The 24,110-nt window shown below is 43.8% G+C and overlaps 1 protein-coding gene across 3 annotated transcripts in view; it reads right to left on the minus strand.

Annotated features, from left to right (window-relative positions):
* Nucleotides 1-24,110, minus strand: part of TPR (translocated promoter region, nuclear basket protein) — a 148,138-nt gene that overhangs the window by 87,679 nt on the left and 36,349 nt on the right. For 2 of the 3 annotated variants that reach the window (XM_075182672.1, XM_075182671.1), the window contains exons 17-25: nucleotides 21,789-21,937; nucleotides 18,508-18,670; nucleotides 17,819-17,953; nucleotides 8,222-8,362; nucleotides 7,964-8,132; nucleotides 7,632-7,798; nucleotides 5,909-6,061; nucleotides 3,964-4,080; nucleotides 3,673-3,876 (exon numbers count right to left, since the gene is read on the minus strand). In XM_075182672.1, coding sequence (XP_075038773.1) covers nucleotides 3,673-3,876; nucleotides 3,964-4,080; nucleotides 5,909-6,061; nucleotides 7,632-7,798; nucleotides 7,964-8,132; nucleotides 8,222-8,362; nucleotides 17,819-17,953; nucleotides 18,508-18,670; nucleotides 21,789-21,937 — 1,398 coding nt within the window. The remainder of the gene's footprint in view (nucleotides 1-3,672; nucleotides 3,877-3,963; nucleotides 4,081-5,908; nucleotides 6,062-7,631; nucleotides 7,799-7,963; nucleotides 8,133-8,221; nucleotides 8,363-17,818; nucleotides 17,954-18,507; nucleotides 18,671-21,788; nucleotides 21,938-24,110) is intronic. The other variant, XM_075182673.1, reaches the window with a different exon arrangement.

The following is a 24,110-nucleotide window of genomic DNA, read 5'->3' on the forward strand; positions in this document are numbered from 1 at the left end:
ACAGAGGCTGTGCGGTCAACATAACACTGGAGGGCCTGAACCACGTCCAGCGACAGATATGAAGACGGACGGAAAGCCTGGACCACAATCTCCTGATTTAAGTGGAACTTAGATACCATCTTCGGGACAAAGGAAGGCTTTGTGCAAAGGACTGCTCTATCCTCGTGGAAGATTAAGGGAGAATAGCAGGAAAGCCTTGCCAATTAAGAAACCTTACGAGATCGCCAGTAGGAACACCGTTTTCCAAGTAAGATGGTGCTCAACGCAATGGAGATCCCAAGGCTTCACTGGGTGAACGAAGGGGGGCTGCACATGAAGAATCCCCTGCAAGAAGGTCTGAACATCACTGAATGTCGCTAGTTTGCGTTGATAATAGATGAAAGCGCTGAGACCTGAACCTTGAGGGACCCCAGCCGGAGCCTATTATTAAAGCCGGCCTGCAGGAAAGACAGTAGCTGAGGGAGGCTAGACCTGGATGTATGTAGGCTGTGGGACCATCACCAAAGAATGTATGCCTTCCAGACTATTGTATATGACCGAGAACAACATTTCTCTGGCCCTAATCAGGGTACCGAAGACCTTCTGTGAAAAACCCCTGGCCTTGAGAATTAAGGTTTCAACAGCCACGCCATCAAAGCTAGACGATCTAAAAGAGTGGCAAAGAGGAGGACCCCGAGCGAGAAGATCTGGTTGCATTGGCAGGTGGAAGGGGGGCGCTGCCACCATTTTCAGAATGTCTGAAAACCATGCCCTGCGTCGCCAATGAGGTGCTACCAGAAAGATGTTCGCTCTAACTTTTTTAATACCCACGAGAGCATGGGTATGGGCGGGAACAGGTACACCAGCAGAAAGTGCCATGGGACTGTCATGGCATGTATGAACTCTGCTTGAGGGTCCTGAGACTGAGCAGCATCGGGGAAGCTGATAATTTAGCCTGGATGCCATGAGATCGATCTCCGGCCTGCCTCAGCACTTTACGATGAGAGCAAAGACTTGTCTGTTGAGTCCATTTGCCTGGGTGAACCCTCTGCCTGCTGAGGAAGTCGTCCTCCCAATTTTCCACCCCCGGAATGTAAATGACTAATATATTGGGAACATGGCGCTCTGCCCATACCATGATCCTGGCCGTTTCCCACATGGCTCCTGCACTGCGTGTTAGATATGCCACGGCCGTGGCATTGTCAGACTGGATCTGAAGAGGTAGGCATCCCTGATGTCTATGGAGGCCAGAAACTCTCCCTGTTCCATTCTGGTGATGACAGTCCGAAGAAACTTCATTCTGAATTTTTGCTGTATTTTCTGCTTGTCGGGAGAATGCGGATTTAAAATTGGACTAAATGATCATGGTCCTTTTTCGGACCAGGAAGAGGTTGGCGTAAAACCCCTGAGCTCTCTCCTGCAATGGGACGGGAACAATAACCCCGGGTGTCAGCAAATTCTGAATTGCCTCCTGAAGTGCTCTGCGCCTGAGGGGACAAATGGGGGTTCCTGCGGTGAAGAACCTTCATGGTGGGGACTGGACTAGGTCTATGAAATAGCATGGGGACACAATTCCTCGTGTCCAAACGTCTGTGGTGGATGTCCACCACTGATCCTGAAAATGTAGAAGATGTGCCCCCACCACAGATTTCCCTGGAGAAAGATTGTCACACAGCAGCTTTGTCCCCTGACGGCGCCCCTACCTCTGCTAAACGCCCCCTTAGGAGCAAAGAAACGAAAGTACCAAAACTGTTCCAGACAAGGTCTATTGGAACCCATGGGTAGAGCACTGCTCTTCCTTCCTGTGGCCACCTGAATGACCTTCTCTAACCCAAAGAGAGTAACCCCATCAAAATCAAACCCTCTAGAGCTCGTTTTGAATCAGAGTCTGATGTTTAAGAACGTAACCATAAGGTAAGACGAGCTGCGAAAACGAGGGCAGAGAATCTGGCATTGACAGATACAGCATCCATGGCTGCCTGGCCTACATAATCTGAAGTGTAAAGAATATGCACAGCCAAGGATGTCTGTGCGTGGGATGTTATTCCAAATACCCTTAACCAGCAGTCCAGCCCAATGCTGTATAGACTTGTTCGCCCACGCAACCGCCATAGTGGGCCTAAACAAACTGCCTGCCACAACGTAAGCTGAATGGAGGGACTGATCGCACTTCTTATCAGTCTGGTCCCTTACTGAAACCAGCTACCGAGTTGGAATAGCAGAGGTGTCAACCTTAGGAAAGGCTTCCCATTTAATGAAGTCTTCTGGCGAAAGCGGGTAAAGATATCAAAATCTACCCGGCATCATAAACTGCTTATTTGGCCTCTGCCAAATAAATGGGCAAAAAAAAGTCTATGTTCTGCCCCCTGGGAGAGACTGACCCCTCATCTATAGAGGATTGCAGATATATAAAAATATGGCCCCTATCTCTCGTTTCTAGGGGGATTGCCGACAGAGGTGCCAGGAAGGGAGACTAAGCTGCCTCTTATATGTGCCGGGACCCAGAGTGAAGTCCTATTCACTCCTCTGGGTCTTGAGATCAAGTCCTGCGCTGCACCTAAATAGAGAAAAAAAAACCATGAAGAAACTAAAACAAAGTATAGGCAGGAGCCTATACCAAAGTGACCTATCTCCTAAGGCACTTAAAAACAGGTCTGAGCAGGAGAGGAGGGACATATTAGGGGAGGGTCGAGTGGATCAAACAAGTCTAAGTGTCTAAACTCCCACCTAATATACCCCAATGTCTCACAGTGTCAGCCAATGGTAGGAAAGAGAAAGGTAAATATTAGGTTGTCTGACTTTTCAGCCACTGTGATGCTGCCTAGCACTGTGGAGCAAAGCAGGTAGTGTAGGTGGAACAAATGCTCCTACAGGTAATTTAGTCTGCCATTTAGCAAAGATAACTGTGGACCACCACTGAAGGTCTATCTCCCCATTGTTTCAGATATAGATTACCACCCTCTGAAGTGTAAGGCTAGAAGATGGAAAGTTAGGCTCACTAAAGAGCAAGAATAGAAAGATAAAACAGTCCTCTGAGAAAAGGGAGAAGTCAGTCCTTGTTGGCTGGTACCAGTGTCCCCTGGAAAGACTAGGACAATGAGATGTACAGACTAAGTCAGTGTTTTGGCTGGATGCACTAGACACAGACTGTAGCAGGCAAGAGATTCTGTAGCCAAAGTGCTAGCACTCTCTGCTATCAGCTGTTTGTCACATGCGTAAAACCCAATGGGTACCCACCCCTCCAGCAGTGTCTCCAGGGGACAACCCTGGAAACGTACTGCTGCATTCCACTCATTCGTATCACAACCAAGCGCCATCTTGAAATCACTGAACCACCCATTCAGTTAACCTCACACATCACCATTTGGTGAAGGAACTCTGGGGGCTAGCAAAGCATGCATTCGGCATGCACAAAAAACAAACTGCATTCATGTCAAAACAGTGCATGAACCAAATGAAAACCCAAAGCTTTTTGTGCCAGGGATTTCAGGCAACTTTGTAATAGGGGAATGAGACACATGCAGTTTCTCATGATATAAAAGGAACTACGGTTGCAACAAAAATGTTGGAAGTGTCAACTTATATTGAGACTTTTCAATTTATAAAAAAAGGGGAAACGTTGTCAAAACAAGGCAGAGAATATAAATATTAGCTACATTGTATAAAAGAAAAACAATTTTAAGACAGCTATACCTTTAGCATACGTTCTCTCTCCTCCCAAGAAGCCTTGCACTCCAGTAGCTGAGATTCAGCCTTCTGTGCTACTGCTTCTGTTTTTTGACGTGTGGTAGTAGTATTTGCCAACTGCTCTTTTGCAGCCTGTAGAGCTTCAACATCAGCTGCATGAAGCATTAACTCACGCTCATATTTGTTCTGTGCCTCAGAAGCTATCCTTGCCTAAAGAAATAAAATTAAAAAACAAACATTTTAAATTCCATTCAAAACCAATTTGGATGCAGCATTTCATAAAATGTCAAAACTCACTTGTTCTTGACAATCCTGTCTGGCTTTCTGCTCATTGTTTGCTGCAGCTGTGGCTCTTTGTAGAGCAGCTTGGACTTCAGCTTGCAGACTGTTGAGACTTTGCCTGAGCTGTGACACCTGCCAACATTAAATACAATTAACACTGAAATGCACCATAATGTAAAACCAAATGAATGGCAACCTAGATTCATTACCATTAAGACTCAATAATCGTTTGCTACAAGACAGCACTGACAGCTATGATCTTGATGTCAAATCTTAGGTATACAACATGTGGACTGTCAAGCACAATATGCTGATATAGGAGTTTCTATTTGATACATGAAGATGCATTGTCTATATTTCAACATCCAAAGAATGAGGTCAATGACTGCATACCTTATGATAAACCCTTTAAAAACAGGCCTGTCCAACCTGCGGCCCTCCAGGTGTGAAACTACAAGCCCCAGCATGCTTTGCCAATAGACAACCTGTTGATAGCTGGAAGGGCATGATGGGACTTGTAGTTTCACAAACATCTGGAGGGCCGCAGGTTGGACAGGCCTGCTTTAAAATAAAGAAAATGTTTACCTTAATTCAAAATATGAATACAACATTGAAGGGAAACTTTTCTTCAGAAAACAGTTTCTCTGTGTCTATCCCCCATTTTGCCTCTAGTATGTGCCTTATGAAATAATGTTAACAAGCAGTTTATTGAATTGACTACAAACTGGACACAGGTGGTTGTGTTGCACCTGAAACATGGTTAAAAATTAAAGTACAAACGTTCCCTCAAACTGCTACCAACCACCACATTTGGTCAATATGAATGTTGAACTAAAATATTTCATGTTAGAACAAGAAAAGAAAACATGTTAGGAGGACATTCCAGCCAAATTTATTACAAGTATCACAATTTAAAGTGTTTTTTATAACATGGTTTATCTGTGCAGGTAATTGCTCTCTCTAGATCAGTGTTTCCCAAACCCAATACTCAGGGACCCTTAACACTACAGGTTTTCCATATCTCCTTGCTGGAGCACCGATGTAATCTTTACTGACATTTTGGTAGATCCAGAGGTGGTACTAATTATTCCACCTGTGACCTGGAAAAGATGCACCGTTAGGGGTCCCCACGGACTGGTTTTGGGAAACACTGCTCTATATAAATGTGACTAAAGTGAGGCGTTCACTGAAAAGTGTGACGAGCACTCCTTACTGCCACCTTCCACACTGGTGTAAAAATTTTCTATAGGTAAATTGTTCTGCTAACTTCAGCTGAAATAGAAAGACTATCAAATATACTTTCCTAACCGTGAAGCTCAATATAATATATGTGCTTCGAAATCAATCTAGAGCCAAATCAGCTGCATAATTACAATCCCATTAACACCAGTAAGGGTTGCCTCACTAAATCCATTTCTAAGAATCCAATGGGACACAGGAACACTGGGGTATACAGTACAGTGACTGGACCTAGGCCCTTTCAATTTACTGGCAAAAAATGTCAAGCATTCTCTGTTCATAACTAAAATTTGCCTGTTTCCTGTGAAAACATCGTACACCTGAAACTGTTCCTGTATGTATGTGACCAATCTAGTAAAGTTTAAAAACGCTTTCTTGCATCATCTTCAAAATTCAACTTACATGTTCAAGGTTTGGACACCGCTATGGAGATTATTAAACCAATTTATCAGAGCCGAGGGGCCAACTGCATTATGTAAAGTAGATAGCATCTCCCACTATCCTATTTGGGCAATGGTGTACACAATTATAGTCTCATCAACACAAGCGGTAATGTTTGGGAGACTTAAAGACAATCCATCCCATTTCAGGAGGAGGATATGAATTAAATGGAAATGTTACAAGAGCAGGGTTGATTCCTTTAATATGGACAGCAAATGAATAGAATGATAGCATGTTGTAACAACTATTGGCATCAGCATATTTTAGGAAAAGGCCATACCTGTTGCTCCATGTTTTCAATAGCTTTATGCTTCTCATCCCTAAGCTCCTGCTTCTCCTTCTCTGCTTCCATCATTTTCTTTTCCAGTTGGGCCTGATACTCTGATGCCTCCTTCATGCGTGTTTCGATAGTTTTTCGTGCCTCTTCAGTAACCTTTCAAAGTCAGACAAATATATAGTGGTGATCAATATTTGCTTGCAAATTATACCAATATTGTGTAGTTCTTTTCAATCACCTACACACATGCTTGGTGATGCAAAACTATCTAGCTCCTACTATGCCTCTCCCATCTGGACCCAACCTGGTTTTATAACAAAGCCCAGGAGAGCCTGACTAGGCATAACAATAGAATATCTAGAACAAAAACAGACTATAGAGTAAATCCAAAGCTGCCCATATTGGACTGCTCTGAAACATAAGCATAAGAGACCTTGAGCTCAAAGTGAGATACAAAACCCTAAAACTTGTAGAAAATTGGAAAAGTGTGCACAGACGACCACGTAGGAACCAGGCACAACTGTTCAGTCAAAGCACCATGACGTGCCACCCATGCAAGTCAACCGAACAGTGGATATTATCCATCGAGCAACATATCGCTTAGATGTCGACCAACACTGCTAATGCGCATCATACAGAATGAAAAGATTATTGGTCAAAGAAACTGATGCAGTACGGTCAACATAGTATCTAAGGGCCAGGACCAGTGTCAGAATTTGCAAAGATGCATCAGAAGACAGACTTAGGACAGAATGTCAGAACAATAATCTTCTGGTTCCCAGTGAAAACAAAAGACCAACATCAGCACAAAAAGAGGGCTTTGCGCGAAGTACTGTCTTGTCAGAATGAACAACTGGAAAAGGTAGGGCAGTGTGGAACAACAAATATAGCATTCATTTGCGAGATCAGGGACACAGCAGAATAGAAACTACACTGTGCAGTGAAAAAAGCCAACAAAAGAAAGGAAGAGAAGAAATACGCCAAAAACAAGAAAACTCTCCACCGTAAGCACTTTCAGGAAGTGCTCCGTGTACTTCCTTTCCATCAACCGACCGCTCTGCTGGTCGACTTCTCCGCAACTTCGGGTCCAGCTGAACTCTCCCTATTACCGAGAGATGGTGCTGTTGCCAACCCCGGCCGAGGTGTACTCATCATTGAAAAGTTGCTCGTTGTCAAGAGGGAGACAAGGTGTAACCTGCGCGCAATGCAAGTCCTATATAGTGACCCCAATGCAATGAGTAGAGAGCTGCAGAGATGTCAGAGGCGAGAGAGGCAAGAAGGCTGCGCACCTAGGATCAAGTACCCAGAACGAAGCAAGCCCACAGTCTACTTGAACTTAAATAAAGGATTAAAATAAAAATTAATTTTAAAATGAGGTGAAAATACATGGCAACGGCACAAAGAAAAAACCCTACTATAATGACACATAAGTATAACAGAGGATGGCTCCAGATGGGACAGGAAAGTAGGGTAGGAGCCACCCCACACAGTTTAAGTTTTTATTAAAGTGCTCTTACTTCAAGAGCACTTACCATACACCATGGTCACAGTCTCCCTCTATGGCAGGAAACAAAAATACAATTTTTAAAACAATGCTCAACTTAAGCATGCATTATTATCTCCTGGGCGCTTTCGTACTATTTGGCAACTCTTTCCACTGTACATATACAGGAGTGCAGATAAGGACCACACCTGCAATGCTCAACTTAAAATGGTCACACCGTACCTGTTTTTCCTTGTTCAGCGATTCTTCCAAACCAAGCACCACTTCTCTGTATTGCTCCACGTTGCTAGTGGAAGTTTTCATCCTCTCTTTAAGATCATTAACTTGCTCTTCTGCCTGTCTAAGCTTATTCTTTAACTCTTCAATATCTTCACCTTTATCATCTGTATCTTGGAGAGACCAAAGTGGTTAAAAGTAAAATAAGCACTTGGCATACATACACCGATTCAGATAACTACCTACTTTTGTCTAAAGTGTAAATTACAAGTGAAGATCTACAAATTATAGTTTTTCCCAGAGTTAAAACTTGAACAAAAAACCCTCCAAAATATTACCTTTGCTGGAAGCTGACTGGCTTGAACGGGATGCTAGTTGTACTTCAAAGCTACCAAGCTGCTGTTTCAAAGTAGAGATTTCTTTGTTTGCATTTTTCAGAAGTTCCTTTGTGTTATTGTGAAGATTTACCTCCGACTCGTACTGTCTTTTGAGGTCCAAAGTTTGAACCTAAAAAAACCAAGCATTCCAGAATTCAGAGTCTGCTTCCAGAACACAGTTGCATAAAGGCTGTCAAATGGAAGACAACCAATACTCACATCTTGGTTTTTGCTCAGTAAATGTTTCTGTTCTACTTCATATTCTAATTTCTTCTTAACATGGGTCAATTCATGCTCCAATTTTTCAACCTGGTTGTTATAACGTTGCCTGATTTCGGTGTCAGATCTTTCCAGGGTAACCTAGTTCAAAAAAAATAGTTGGATCTAGGAGCAACTTTAAATGAAACAAAAAAAAAAAAAAAGAGAAAATCCAGGCAATATAAAAAAAAAACAAACAAAAAAAGACATCCAGTTTGTAAACTTTAAGGTTTCCACACCTTTTTCAGATGGTACAAGCAAGCTATGATTGTATCTATGTCCATGAACTTCAGTACCCAAATAATTGGGGGGAGGGGGGAAGGGGGGGGGTTGGGCTATTGATGGTTTGATTTAGAACTAATCTTGAAATGAGGATTTTATACTCACGATAAATCAGTTTCTCTGATTCCATCTGGGGAACACTGCTACCATAGGTTGTGTGAGGGGGGAAAGGAGTTTGGCACTTAACTAGTTAAGTTTGTTAATGTATGCTGCTGACAAACCGCTCCCCTCTGCAAACCCCCTGTAGCCTTTTCAGTTTAAGTATAAAGCCCCAAGGAACGGGAGTCCACCAACCAAAGACCAAATAGCAGAAGAGCAGAAGGGAGGGAACACATGGTCTCCCGGATGGAATCAGAGAAACAGATTTATTGGGAGTATAAAAATCCTCATCTCTTTCACCCTATCTGGGAGACATTTCTACAATGGGGACTTTCTAAAGCTGCCCCCTTAAGGGAGGGATCCGCTCCGACAGCCCAGCACGAGGAGCACTACGGACAAAAAACTGGAGTCTGCCGACGCAACGACACTAAAATGGTAAAATTTTGTAAAGATATAGACCGAGGACCAAGTGGCTGCTCTGCATAACTGGTCCGCTGAGGCCCCATTTTGTGCAGCCCAAGACGCGCCCACAGAACGGATAGAATGGGCAACAATATGAGCTGGCACAGGTCTGTTAGCATATAAGCCTGTTTAATAGTCGACGTAAGCCATCTAGCAATAGATGGCTTGGAGGCTGGCCAATCTCGTTTAGAGAAGTCAAATATAATAAACAAAGAATCCGTGCGGCGAATCTTTGATGTCCTATGGACAGATTCGGAGAGCTATGACCACATCCAGAAATTCCATAGAGCCTGTTCCAGACGCTTGTGGATCCTCCGTGAAGACCGGAACCACTATTTCTTGCTTAACATGAAAACATCAAGCGGCCAGTTTATCTGGGAGCTTGGAAGAGGGTCGATTCGTAGAGGAGGAAGACCTACCTCAGTGGAAGTGTCCTCTGGTACCAGATGGTCTGGACCTGTGTGCCTGGCACAGACCATATTAGCTCCCCCAAAAGGGCTTTCTAAATGAGCCAAACCTGGGCATCCTAGGCTTTGGGACATTGACTGGTAGTGAGGTACATTTTCCTCCTGTGGCCTGGGATATTATGCTGTCCAATTCAGGCCCAAATAACACTCCACCTGAATAAGGGAGAGACTCCAAAGATTTTAGATTCAGTGTCCGTAAACACGGACCTCAGCCATAGGGCCCTCCTGGCTGCAACTGCTGTTGCCGAAACAGAGGAAATGGATGCTGCGTTTTGGACAACCTCATACACGTACCCTGAAGCCTCCATGGGGTGAAGGGCAAGGTGGAGAAAGTCTGAATCTTGCAGACCTGTAGCCAACTGGTCGGCCCATGTTGCCATACCTCTGGCAACCCAGGCTGATGAAAACATGGGTTTACATGAAGTACCTGCTGCCATGTAGATAGACTTCAAAAAATCCTCTATCTTACAGTCAGTGGAATTCTGCAAGGAGGCTGTCCCTGGAACAGGGAGTGTGGGGTGGCGAGTTTAGCATGCCACTGGCGTATCAACCCTTGGGACCCGTTCCCAATGGATTAGATCATCCACATGCAGTGGGTATAAAAGCAGGTACCTTTGTGGAATAACAAACCTAGGAGCAGGTTGTTTCCAGGATGCTTCTGCAATCTTTCAACTTCACAGATGGAGGAAAATGGATTGCCTGTCTTCTGACCCTTTTAAAAAAAAAAAAAAAAACGACTACGATCTCTGGGTCTAGTCTCCTCAAGGTCTAGAAGTTCCAGTGCCTGCCGCACTGCCACCATCAGGTCATCAATCCCCTGATATCTGGGAGACTTCTCTGGGTCCGTAACCTGTGCAAAATCAGAATCCTCTAAAACCTCACCCATTTCTGAGGATCTCTCCGAATCAGAGAAGGACAGAAGGGGGCTAGTGGATCTGTGTCCTTTTTTTGGGTAAAGGTCTTGGGGCCTTCAAGAAACGGTTTAACCGATCTAAGCCCCTGACCAATGATGTAGATCAAGCCAGTTCTCCAGTAGGAGGGTCTTGAGATGGTAATGCAGATGGGTCTCCCGCCTGTCCAGAGACAACAGACTCGGTAATCCCCATGGTCCCAACTGAACTAAAAGAGCTATCGTTTCAGAGGTTGAAGGGAGTACTGCAGCAACCGCTGGAATCTCTGCAGGTTTAGAAAGCAGTTGTACCAATGTGGTAACCCCCTGCTTCAGTGCAGCCGCCCATGCTAATGTTTCCATTCTAGGTGGAGCGTTAGTCTGTGCCTGCGCTATCGCCGCAGTCCATACAAAGCAGCCCCGGGTCCTGTTGTTCAATTGGTATTTTAACTTTACGCTTGAAGCAAGTATAATACATTGCTCGAGGAGCTTTAAACCTTTAGATATTTTATAAATAGGGTCACAATAGTAAAAATGTAATACAGGCAAATCACACAAGAAATAGACAGAAGATACTAAAGTAATCTATGACAGAAGTCAAAAGATAGTATCCCTGTTAAGGCTCTATGTGAAAGCAAATAATACTTATGCAAGTACTAATATATTTGCATGAAAAAGTTTCCTAATACACCTCTATCTATACACCTCTATTATAGCGAGTATAGAAAAGGTTTTCGTACTTCTCCTGCTCCAGACAGCTTAGCCTTGGGAAGGCTAAGTCTGTCAGCAACTCTGCTTATCCCCTCACCAGAACCTGCTGCCTCTTTTCCCAGGCAGATCATGGCATCTTGGAAGAGTCCAACTTTTCTCTGCAGGTGGGGGAAGCTCTATTATCCTAGCTTTCCCCGTTCTGCACTTGCTCCATTCTATAGCCCAATGATTGCAAAAGCGATTTACTGCTTCTTTGTAAGCAGTAATCGCCACTCAGTGCATCTCCTGGCTGCTGCAGATAAGGAAAAAAGCCCCCCCCCCCCCCCCCCTCTTCTGGGGGGGGGAATAGTCCAACCATGGCAGCCTCCGACGGCAGCGGTTACCGGCGCTCTCTACCACTCGTGGCAGTGCCGGTAACCTAGAAACGATCAGTGTGACAGCAGCTTTTATAAGCCACCTGTCGCACTGCATAGAAGCTGGAAAAAAATCTGTCAGTGAGAGCCGTCCGGCTCTCTTTTGACAGCTGCTTCTTTTACTAAACGAGTGTGCTCTGCGATAATGACAGAGCACAGCTCTGCAGGTAAATAAAATACAAAATAAAGTAACCATTTTAAAAGTAATAAAGTAAGAACTTTACTTCCAAGCTAAGTGAGCCCAAATCCCTTGTGCACTCAACTATAACTGAAGAGGCTACAGGGGGGTTGCAGAGGGGAAGGGTCTGTCAGCAGCATACATTAACTAGTTAATGAGTTAACTAGTTAAGTGCCAAACTCCACTCCCCCTCACAAAACCCCATGGTAGAATAAAAGAAACAATTTTTTGAAAGCCTACAGATGAACAGTGATACCAAGGGATTAAATCTCCACCATTGGAAGCAGAGCACTAAAAACAGAAAAATAAAAATACCCACTAAAGATCCTGCTGTTCCCTACAACCTTCTAACAACCAGTCAGTCATTCACAAGTAAGACAGGATACCCTAGGCCCCCAGCAACAAACAAAAATGTTCATGGGTGGATTGTTCGGTGTCCCCGGTATTCTTTGAAAAATCAAAAATTCCCTAAGTCCATTGGGAGGATACATGGAATATTGAGGTAGTGTAGGGGATCCAGGCAAGCACTTTAGGAACTTTAACATTTGACCCTAGCTCCTTGACTTCTCCTGTTAGGACTTAGTTTCTCTCTGTGATCTTTTATGTGGTGCTTTTTTAAACATAAACTAAGAGGAAAAACGTCCTCAAAAACAAAAGATAAAATCATGTCACACAAAAGGAGAAAGCACAGCGTTAAGGATAGGTGCTCGGTGTCCCCCAATGAACTAAAATGAATTTAACGAAAGTATAAAAACCCTATTCCTATTTCCAACCATTTGGGGACACTGCAAGACATTGGGTATAGTAGGTGGGACTAGGAGTTTAGGCACTTAATAAATTGCTTGTTCCTCACACTCCTTCCCTACTATGCCCCTCCTATCCAGCTCAGACCTCAGTTTTTTCTAAGTGCTTAAGGAAATAGGTCACTTCAGTATAGGCTCCTGCCTATACTTGTATTAGTTGTAGGTTTTTCATATTTTTATTTGAATTCCCTTTCAGGTACAGAGCGGGACTTGATCCAAAGACCCAGAGGAGTGAATAAGACTGCAGCTCTGTTCACTCTGGGTCCCAGTCAGGTAAGCAGCAGCCTGGTCTCTCTTACCCCTAGAAACACGCAAAGGGGCCACACTTTGTCTGCCAATGGCAGCAGTTATTGCAGAGCAAAAAGTTATTTATTTATTGGCCATATATATGGCCGCGGCGACATCACTTTATGTGTGGGTGAGAGTGAAGCTGTAACAGCCTCTCCTCCCTGCCCGCAGACATGCCGGCAAGTTCCCCGCGCCCCTAGACACGAGAGGCGGGGAAACAGACAACAAATCGCTCTCATTAGGAGGCCATTCGGTTGTTGTGAAGAGCGCACGCAGCCTGGCCAACCAATACAGGCGTGAGCTGACAACCATATGTTAATATGAGCTCATCGACGATACATGGAGGCAGCCATAATACATGAGGATCTGCTCACCTACTCCCCTACCGATCAGCTTCATGGCGCGGACGGCGACCATCTTTGGAACTGAACACGGAAACCCAGAGTGCATGCGGCTTTCCTGCTCTGCCTCTCCTCAGCTACTATCCTGGTATTGTGTTACAATAGTTCTCTATTTACAATGAAGGGTAGCCTGTTTATTCTGTTTTAAGATGCACAGGACTACAGCCATTGTATCTCAGTCGGGGGATTGATGGCTAATGTTAAGGTTACCTAGTATATAGACTTGGTAAACACCTACTATACAGAGATTACATAACTATATACAGGGATATTTATATTATATTCAGACTTGTATAAATATAGAAAAAAAGACAAAGAAAAAGGAAGGTGTATTTTATTATTGTGATTTCATGTACAATTCAAAATATGTTCAAAAGAGGAGACATCCAGAAATAGGGGATCCTCGCCTATGTCTGTGCTGTCGTGCACAGGTGCCAAATGCAATTCTAATTTATCTTTTGAACAGCTTTTCTACCATGTATTATGTCTGAAAAGGGAACTTCCACGGGTAAGAGACCTGCTGGTATGTCTGCATAGATAATATACATATTCCTTTCAAAGAAACTAGCTATACACACCCAGGACTCCACTCCTGGTGGAGTCCTGGGGGCACTCTGGACTTAGTCCCTAGGGCGTCCATTCTTCTTTCTCAGGTCACCCCCTTACTGCGAATAATCGAGACCCTTAAGTGGAATTTTTCAATTCCAGGATGTTCCCTGAAGCTTCGGTCTGGTGTACCTGTTCCCACATCCCAGGTTCTCAGAGATAGAGTTTCTAAGGAGTGTGGCTTCCAGCTCTCCTGGGGCTCTTCTTTTACCTCACAGAGTAGGGTTCTCAGACATAGGCGGCTGGTGGCGACACCTCCCTTCCGCCTACCTCTGTAGCCAACTCTCTATGGTCGAGGGCCTCCTTTTGCCACTCTATCGTCTAGCTTGGTGCTGTGCCGTTGGAGACCCTAACCTTAGTACAGTGTCTAGTGTAAAACCCATGGATTTCACACGTCCCAGTGCTGGCTCCCTAAGTCGCTTTCTTTGGCAAGCTGGCTCCGATATGGAACTCCGCCTAGGGTGCAGTTCCCGATGCTCTATATCTGGTTCAGCGCCGGCTCACAGGATCACCGTATATTTAGTCTTTTCATCCAGAGGTCTCTTCCAGTTCAACCCCCTTTTGGTTGGTTAGGTGAAGCCTTGAAATCTAGTTCGGGTGATCAGAGCGTATGTTTTGGCCACTTTTGGCGTGCCGACTCTAGGAAAATAGGTTAATCCCAAGGTAGATATGTTGCCATGGATATAGACTCTGTTCACTGGGGTTCGGGGCCAGTAGTGTGTTTTGCACTCCCATTTTTTTATTTTCCAGGAGAATAGAGAGGTGCGTCCTTCCAGACAATACTGGTTCAGAGGATAGTATCTGCATTACAGTTAACTCAGAAGCTTGTGGTTAAGCATCCTGTTATTCTGCCTTCTTTTTTGTGTGACACTCTTCCTTGGCTGGATGTGCTTTGCGCTATTCGGTGCCAAATAATTGCAGGTTGCCTATCTTTCCGTAGTATCAGGAAGTGCTTTGTGTTCCTCGTGCGTTCCAAGCACTCCCCAACGGTGAAGGACGCAGTAGGAGCTTGAACAAAGGTTGGAACCACCTTTAAAGAAGATATTTCCCGGAAAGAGCTCCAACGATCGGAGGACTTGCCGGGAACAATCGGGAGGATTGTAGGTCACGGTAAACAGGGAGAGATTAGGGTAAGGGTTTTATTCCTCATATACACTGTTGAGCGCTCATTACCTATCCATCTTCAATAATAGAGCATAAGCATTTATTGGGTGCATGTCTCAGTTTATTTATGTGTGCAAGATCCACTATTATCCATGATAGTAATCCATGCGCTAAATATAAGATTTTTTTTTAATCTGGTGTTTACTTTTTATGATATTTAGCAGCAGGTTCACAGTCAAAGGAGAAGCGCCACTGTTCTATTTTTATTTACCTATCCATGAGACTAGGGTCCTCTATGTACTTTCAGATGCTCAATAGCGGGACGGGCTAGTTTTCCCAAACAGTCTTGTGCCCTCTACATCCCTTCCACCATTCGGTGAATGTTCGCGCCCCTTATCCTGCTCTGGTGACTTTAGAGCTCACCCCCCAGGGAGGTTGGGGTTTCTTGGACGACAGGTCTGCGTGCGTCGGGAAAGCAGTTGTGCAGGGTGGCAACGACCACATTTGCTACAGAGTTTCTGGGTTGCAGAGCTTTGCATCCACTGAAGCAAGCTTTAGGCGCAGGATGTTGCGCGCAGCCGTTCAAAAGCAATCTCTCCCTTAGAGGCAGCTTTTATATGTCCCAATGTCTCGCAGTGTCCCCCAATGGTAGCAAAGAGAAAAGATGATATTTACTCACCGTAAAATCTATTTCTCTTGCTCAATTGGGGGACACTGCGCACCCTCCCTTGCCCTGAAAGTAGTGCAGTTTTACTGAATTGCTTCTCTTCTTCCTGGCTTGGTTATACAAAAATGAGGTCTGAGCTGGAGAGGAGGGGCATAGTATGAGAAGAGTGTAAGGAACAAACAAGTTATTAAGTGTCTAAACTCCTAGTTCCACCTACTATACCCAATGTCTCGCAGTGTCCCCCAATGGAGTAAGAAGTTGATTTTACGTAGAGTAAAAACCTTTTTCCCGCATCCACTTGGAGACGCAGGGAACACTGGGGACATTTCAAAGCAGCCATCATAGGTGAGAACGCTCACAAATAACGGTGAGAAGCAAGTTTCTCCTAAAGCTGGTATCCCTGGAGGCAAACACATGGGACCTGTAGAAAAGCATGAAACAAAGACAAGGTGGCCACCCAACACAGCTGTTCAGTCAAGGTGCTATACAGTTCCACCCAAGAAATACCCACCGACCTTGTGGAGTGAGGCCAAAGATTCTCCAGAACATGATGCCCTGCCCCACCATAAGCCTGTTACTTTTCCGTTTGAACAGAGAAACCTCTGGGACCAAAGTTTCCACATCAGCAATATTCAGGGTCTGTCAGACCACGAAAATAAGCTCCTCTACTCCCTGTCTATTTGAGGAATCTTCTTCCCAGGCTGATAGGCCCTCCTAGTCATGAATCTCCCCTTCTGCCTGAAGGGAGTGGTCCAAATCAGAGTCTACTAACCTCTGGACCTGTGGATGAGTAACGTTTATGCGGTCTGTTGGAAGATGTCTCCAATATCTTCCCCATGGTAGAAAACACCCTAACCAACCTCTCTAGGTTTTGCACCCAGGGAGGTACTTGGGAAGCCACCCAGGGTTAGGGAATCGCAGAGACGCCTCTTCCTGAAGAGGAGTATCTACAGAAGTAGCTCCTAGGGAAGTAGTAGGAAAGGAATTGTCATCTGCCGTCCCTGGACGCGCTGTTTCTCGTCTAAAAAAGTACAACTGTGATAAGATTGATACACAGCCTGAGTAGTTACAATCACGCAGCAGTAGAGACAAAACCTTCCTTCAGGTACAATGTAGACCAGGCACCAGAAGGAAAGTGACCGATTGAAATAGTTTGCTGAACTGAAAACCATGAATGAGGGGAGATGCGACCCATTTTGTGATGACCTCTCCTCAACGGTCATGCCTAACATGAGATTTATTCTTGTCCATCTCAGATCCTGGTGTGACCTGTTACTACTACAGCCACCCTACCAGAACTTGCGCCACCTGCTACCATGGGATCAGTCTGTCCGCAATATCTGGTGTGGACCACCGGCAGCTCCATCTCAGCTGCTCTACGGGAGACTGGGCTGCATGCCACAGCATCCTGTGCCGTCCATCGCTACTGCAGCTTCTGAATCCCCAGTCGCTGCAACTCTGCAACCAGGTTATCCTTTTGCCGGGTAGCCAGCGTTGGAGCGGGGACCGGCTTCTGCATCCTCGCCGCCCTCATCTGCAGTGTTCACTTCTGTGAACACTGCTATATGCCATACACAGATATAAAAAAAATAAAAAATAACTTCTATCCAAAACTGCAAAGTGCCCTACTCCGTAAGCACTATGAAAAACCATCTCCTCCTTCCAGTGGACATAGATGGGAGGGAGCAGTCCAGACAACTTCGAATTTAGTGCCTTGCTACCAGCGCAGCGCCCCCTCTACCCCATGGTAAGCAATGTCCCCCAAATGGCTGTGCAAGAGAAAAACCTAAATAAAACCACTTTGGGGTACCCAGTCTTCTAGGGGCGGGGGCTTCATCCACCCACAACTTTCAAGAGATCGTAGTAGCACAGATATTATCCAAGGTGCAGTTATCTGCTACCATATTCTAGGTACCCAGTTTAATCCCCACGGATAATGACTGGCAAAACAGATTGTGAATGGGGTGCTCTGGAGGAGGAGGGGTTAAGGGGCAAATAAACCTAGCCCTAATGTGCTGGAAATGCTAGTAGCAGTAATTTTCTGAATGTATTATTGGTGTTGTAGAAGCAGTGGTCTTTACAGAAAACAGTTGTGCCATTTAAAATTAAATCAATGCTATTCAAAGAGTTTAGATACAGGTTTGACTGACAGCAGCAGCTAAAATGAGAACTGACTTTATATACAGACCTGGATAGTTTGCAAATTAGTGAGCAGTAAGTTTTGTCCCCTTTGCTCAGCAAGTAAGGACTCTCTTTCTTGATTAAGTCGGGTTTCAGTCATCTTCAACAGTTCCTTTTCTCGCTTTAGGTTTTCTGCCCTTACCTGATTACAAACAAAATGAAAAAGCAATAGTAATGACTGAATCTTGTGGTACAGATAAAACACACTACTGAAAGGCAAAGATACTTTAGGACAAAGATATAGATATAGATATATAAAGTTAGATGCAAGGCAGTGTCCAACTCTTGCTTGTTCATACTAATGTGAGCTACCCAGACTGAAAATGCATGTTCTTATTTAACATGCTGATGTTAGTAGTGTTCCATATGGAGAGCTCTCCTGCTCATCTCAATGTACCCCTATGCCGCAGATTAAATCTTTGTTAACACACTTTAGTGAGGTGCACATCAAATGCAGATAAGAACTAGACAGGATGGGGCCAATTGGGTCCAGAGATCAGAAACGAGCAATTTATGAAATTTGTGGACAAAGGCGGCCGGTGTTTATCGAACATAAGATGTGTGTGTTGGGGTTCTAAAGCTTTTGGGAGGAGTGGTGAGGAAATTGTTAAAAAGCATTGTTCAGTCATTTTCAAATGCATAATTATTGAAAAAGTAAGATTTTGAACTGTTCAGTTGCCCTTTCAAAATACTCACTTCAACAACAGCTAGTTTTTCATTAGCTGCTCTTAAATCTTGTGTCATTGTGTTTATGATCTGCTCCTGCTTCTGTGTAGTGGCAGAAAGCTTCTGTGATTTTTCCTGTAAAGAAGCAATTTCTCGACGGTAGCTTTCAACATTGTCTTGCAACATTTCATATCTATTCCAGGTATAAGAGAAACCACTTATTAAAATTCAGAATTCATGCTTGCACAACGAATTATATGCTGGCAAGAAAACAAAAATAAGATTTTTGTACTTACCTTACAATCTTTTTCTAAATTCAATGGGGAGCACTGGAACATTGGGGTATGGAACGTGGTGACAGAAGCTTGGGCACTTTAAATTTACAAGAAAGCTGATCCCCTTATACACCCATTGGCTGCCTAGACTTCAGTGTTTTTCTAGTAAAACCACAAAAGAACAGATCCAGGAGTATAAAACAAGAGGGAAAAGAGAAAGCTCTAATGTGATCTCCCATTTTCAGGGATAGGCTGTCCTTCCCCAATCTAATCCTAGCAAAATACCACAGTAATCCACCTGGCAACTGTCTATTGACAATGTCCACAATATGGGATTTTTATACTTCTGATAAATCCATCTTAGTCCATTGGGGTAAAGTGTGTGGACCACACTTGCAGGCACTTTAAGACGTTCACTGTAGCTCCTCCCACTCTATACCCCTATCCTGTTAGGCCTTCAGTTTATGTTTAACAAAGCCTCACAGAAAAAAAGGAGAAAAACAGAAAAAGTACAGAAAAGGATGGAACAACATCTTCCTGAACAAAGCGATACAACATGTCACACAAAGAAGAAACTAGAGCTTCAAGGATCGGCTCATAGTGTGCATCAAGAGATTATGAAGAATGGAATTAACGCAAATATAAAAATCCTGTTTTGTCCTGCATCGGTTGGGGGTACACTGGGGACATACCAAAGCTGCCAACACAGGCTCAGAAGAAACAATGTGAAGCAACTTTCTCCAAAAAGTGGCGTCCATGGATGCACACACATTGAACTTGTAGAACTGGATTAAAAAGTGCAAACAGGGGCCCATAGAACCAGTCGCCCAAGAAATACACAATCGGATAGGCCTTGTGATATCATTTGTAGACTTCATTACTATACAGTTCAAACAGCTATACTTAGGAAATCTCGAGGCTTTTCTAGTATAGAATTTAATGGCCATAAGATCTAGATATTTCAGGACCTTTCCTGGTCCACCCGTCAACAAAGATGAAAGTTGAAACCCCTCACTGCTGAACTTTATAAATGCTCTATAAGATTTTGTTGGGTGTTCCCTTTGAGCATCCAAGTGAATCATGAAAGTAAAGTCCTCGCTCTTCACAACCACTCTGAAATCGAATCATTTTGCGAAAGTCTCAACCTTCCCAAAATCCTCATTCCAGACTGGCATAACCCCTCATCACTGCTGACTTCACTTCCTTAAGCAATGGGAGAGATGGCACAAAGTCTTAAGAAATAGAAGATCTTGTCCATCTAATGCCTCTGATGTAAAAAGTGTGACTTGAGTTACAGGACTTATTTAAAAATATCTTCAGCCAACGTCCTTAACTTCCATTATCATCTTTTGAAGAAGCAATTTAGATTGTCTTAACTTTATGTGTGCCGAATACAATTAGCATATATGTTTTGAAACATGTTAAAGTGACCTCTGGTCTGGAGGTCGCCTCCCTTCTGTTTTACATCTGGCTCACTCCAGTAATTCATTTTGACACAAAATACAGTTAGGTTGACCTGTTTTTAGGTTTGGTATAAATTGGTCATAAAAATATCCGTAAAAATGGCCCCCCATTGCCATATATCTTTACATCTCACTTTCTCATGTAGTTGCCTTACCTGTAAAATACAACATATTGGGATTGATAGTTTTATCTTCCCAGCATCTTCTTGCAGTAATCCTGGCTGGTACTGCCCTGGCACCCCCTTTTACTCTATATAACTCCGTACTGTAGAAATTGTCCAGAGGGAGGGGGGGGGGGGTGTGTCACCTCCACCTTGGTATTTGTGACAGCTGTTTTCATTGCAGATTCTTGCAAAGTTTCTGCATTGTAATGTTTTTCAGCCTTTTTTTTTCCCCTCTCTGTATCAATACCTTGTTTCCCCACATTTATCTTCAACCTTATCACCCAATAACTGAATGTTAAAAGATGTCAGGTTCAGAAAAAGGTGGAGAAGGACTGTCCAGTTTATGGAAGAGGAAAGTTTTGAATAAAAGCAATCCTTTCTGTTGTTCCTGTTCTGGAACAACTACTCCTGCAGAAATAAAGGACTGAAAGGCTTCCATCAGGGCAAAGTGTTTTGCTCTGTCTCCAGAAAGACAAGTGGGGAAAAAGCAGAAGATTTATGATGTATCCCAACAAATAATACTTCTTCCTCATGCATCTGTGGTGGAATCAAACCACTTGTCTGGTAAAAGAGAAGTGGACGGGAACCCATCATTGTATGAGGTGCACCTCCACCAGGGCTCAGCACTGAGTGATGGCTGTGGAGGAATAGTCTCTCACTGTGCCTAGTGTGGGGCTGCTATGACCCGCAACACCACACCTAACTTGCCCATACCTCTTGGCATCGTAGGAATTGTATCCACTCCTCTTTTACAGGTCCCAATGGCAGGGGTTGAACTGCGATATTAACCCAGTTCCTTGCCCCAGGAGGAACACTGTCTGCAGAAGCAGATGCCGATTGCACTAGGGTTCCTAGCCAGTCAATGACTGTGTAGAGGGAGGGGCTTGGGTTTTTGCCAGGAAATTTAAAAGTGCCCAAGCTGATGTCACTGCACTTTATAGACTAGTATTCCAGTGCCCCCATGGATTAAGGAGGTTAAAAAACAAAAAAACAAACAAACCACAAATAAAACAATTACATACTTCTATGATAGCACAAATACATCTGTATAGATAAATCAAATCCCATACACCTATATAACCCATTAAGGGACTATAAATTAGGACCTTTCAAAGAGACATTTTAAAGTTGTAGTGACAGACAGAATCCTGTTTGAATAAATACATCAATATCCACAAATCCATGGCCTCTATATATTTTGAGACCGCATTTACTGAAATAGCTCTGTACGAATACAACCATGGTTCCCTATAACGTCATCAACAGTCTTTTCCCATTCAAGGTGTTTTAAGTACACTTTAAGCACGAGTATAAAGTAAGAGGAGAGAGCACATAGCATGTAGTCAAGACATTTCAAATTAACGGGAGGTTAATTAACAACAACTATGAATGTTTGTTTAAGTAACTACCGTTTTGAAGCAAATTCCAGCTGGGTAGATATTTTTGTATTTTGGGAACGTAGTTCAGTAACTTGCTCCTGAAGTTTTTCATTCTGCTCATTAAACATTCTGTCATTTTCTGCTTTTTCTTTTCTGTAATTCTCAAACACTTCCTGAAGCTGTTCAAGAAATAATTGTGTGCGTTACAAAAAGACTTATGTCAACATTCAAAACAAGAGGAAAATGTAATTAAAATAAACAGTATACACAAATAAAATGGAAGCATGATTTATTTCTTTCAAGCATTATGCTAAAATGTATATGAGCAGTGGTTCTGCAAACCTACATATGTTATGAAAAATAGTGTAGCAATGATTAGTTAAGCAAGCAACAAGTAAAATAGAGTCAAAATACAGTTAAAGTACAAAATGAATTTCCACTGCTAAGCTTTTTCATGTACAATAGACAGCCACATCTAATGTTTAAAACATGATCACAGAGTGCTCAATTCAATCTACCAAGTACTTTAAATAAAAATAGGATTTTTGTTACTCACCGTAAAAGCTGTTTCTCTTAGTCCATTGGGGGACACTGAGACATTAGGCTATAGTAGGTGACTTTAAGTAGGCACTTTAAGTAAAAGTGTTGGGAGGATAGCTCCACCCTACTATGCCCCTTCCTTAAAGCCCAAAAGAGAGGGCCTAACAAAGGTCAAGAAAAACCCAAAACAGTCAACCAGCAAATAAAGCAAAGGATGGGAGCACAGTGTCCCCTAATGGACCAAGAGAAATGGCTTTTACAATGAGTCACCCTATTGGGGGACATTGCGAGACATTAGGGGCAGCTTTGGAATGTCACAAAATGAGGGCTTGCTCTGAAACAGCTGCACGCAAGACCTTGTGCCAAAAGCTAGTATCTTCAGATGCAAAGCCCTGCAACCCATAGAACTTTGCAAAGGTGTGGACAGATGACCAAGTAGCAGCCTAGCACAACTACTCGACTGAAGCACTATGAGACGCTACCCATGAAGCACTGATGGACCTGGATGAATGAGCTGTTAAGAGACACCAACCAAGCATATTGAAGGTAAGCCAAGCTAATAGTGGAAGTGATCCATCGCACAAGTGACAGTCTAGAGGACTGTCAAGCATGCTTGTGTGCATCATACAGCATGAACGGATCAGTAGTCTTTCGAACCGCAGCGCAACGGTCCATATAACACCCTGACTATGTTCGAAAAGCAACAAGGATGGATCCAAAGACTGTTAACACAGGAGAAAAAAAGGACAGAACAACAAACTTCTGGTTTAAATGTAACCAGAAGACCACCTTAGGGGGGGAAAAAAAAAAAAAAAAAAAAGGAGGGCTTAGTGTGAAAACACAAGAAATGGGGTGATACAATACAAAGTCCCCAACTCAGACACCCTACGTGTCAATGAGACAGCGAGTAAAAATGCCACCTTACATAACGTAGATCCTCAGACTCCAATGGTTCAAAGGTCTCTCGTAAGTGCCAGATTAAAGGTCCCACAGTTCAACCGGGTGCACAAAATAAGATTTTTACTCACCGTAAAATCCATTTCTCTGACTCCATTGGGGGACACTGCGATACATTGGGGTATAGTAGGTGGACTGGGAGTTTTGGCACCTAAAACTTGTTTATCCTGTCCCTCCTCCCCTACTATGCCCCTCCTCTCCAGCTCAGACCTCAATTTTGTATAACCAAGCTAGGAAGAAAGGAGAAGCAACACAGAAAATAGCACCAAAACCAGCACTACTTTCAGAGCAGTGTGCCCCAATGGAGTCAGAGAAATGGATTTTACGGCGAGCAAAAATCTTATTTTCTCTTTCCTACCATTGGGGGGGACACTGCGATACATTGGGGACATACCCAAGCTGCCTCTAAGGGCAGGATTGCTCTGGAACGGCTGTACGCCACAACTTGCGGGTAAAGTTCGCATTAGCGGATGCCACACCATGCAACCAAGAACTCTGTAGAAGATATAGGCGTTGCCATCCTGTACAACTGCCCTACCGAAGCACTCTGACATGTCGTCCAGGAAACACCAAACCTCTTGGCGAGGTGGTTGTAAAGTCACCAGAACCGGATAAAATAGCGTCCAAAGGACGAAGAGAAACCCTAGTCTTCAGGCTAAAGGCTCTGCAGTCAATTTGGCCCCGAAGAGCACAAACTACATCCAGCCGACGAAGAGCGTAACACGCAATGGAGGAAGAATAACCTAATGCTGGACCTTCAGCTCCTGAGGCCAGAATAACGCAGATACTTTTCACTGAACAAATCCTGGCCGGAGTGACGCACTTCTGCGCCTCACTGGAAACGTAGAATGTGGG

This window comes from Mixophyes fleayi, chromosome 8 (genome assembly GCF_038048845.1).
Source record: "Mixophyes fleayi isolate aMixFle1 chromosome 8, aMixFle1.hap1, whole genome shotgun sequence".
Classification (NCBI taxonomy): Eukaryota; Metazoa; Chordata; class Amphibia; order Anura; family Limnodynastidae; genus Mixophyes; species Mixophyes fleayi.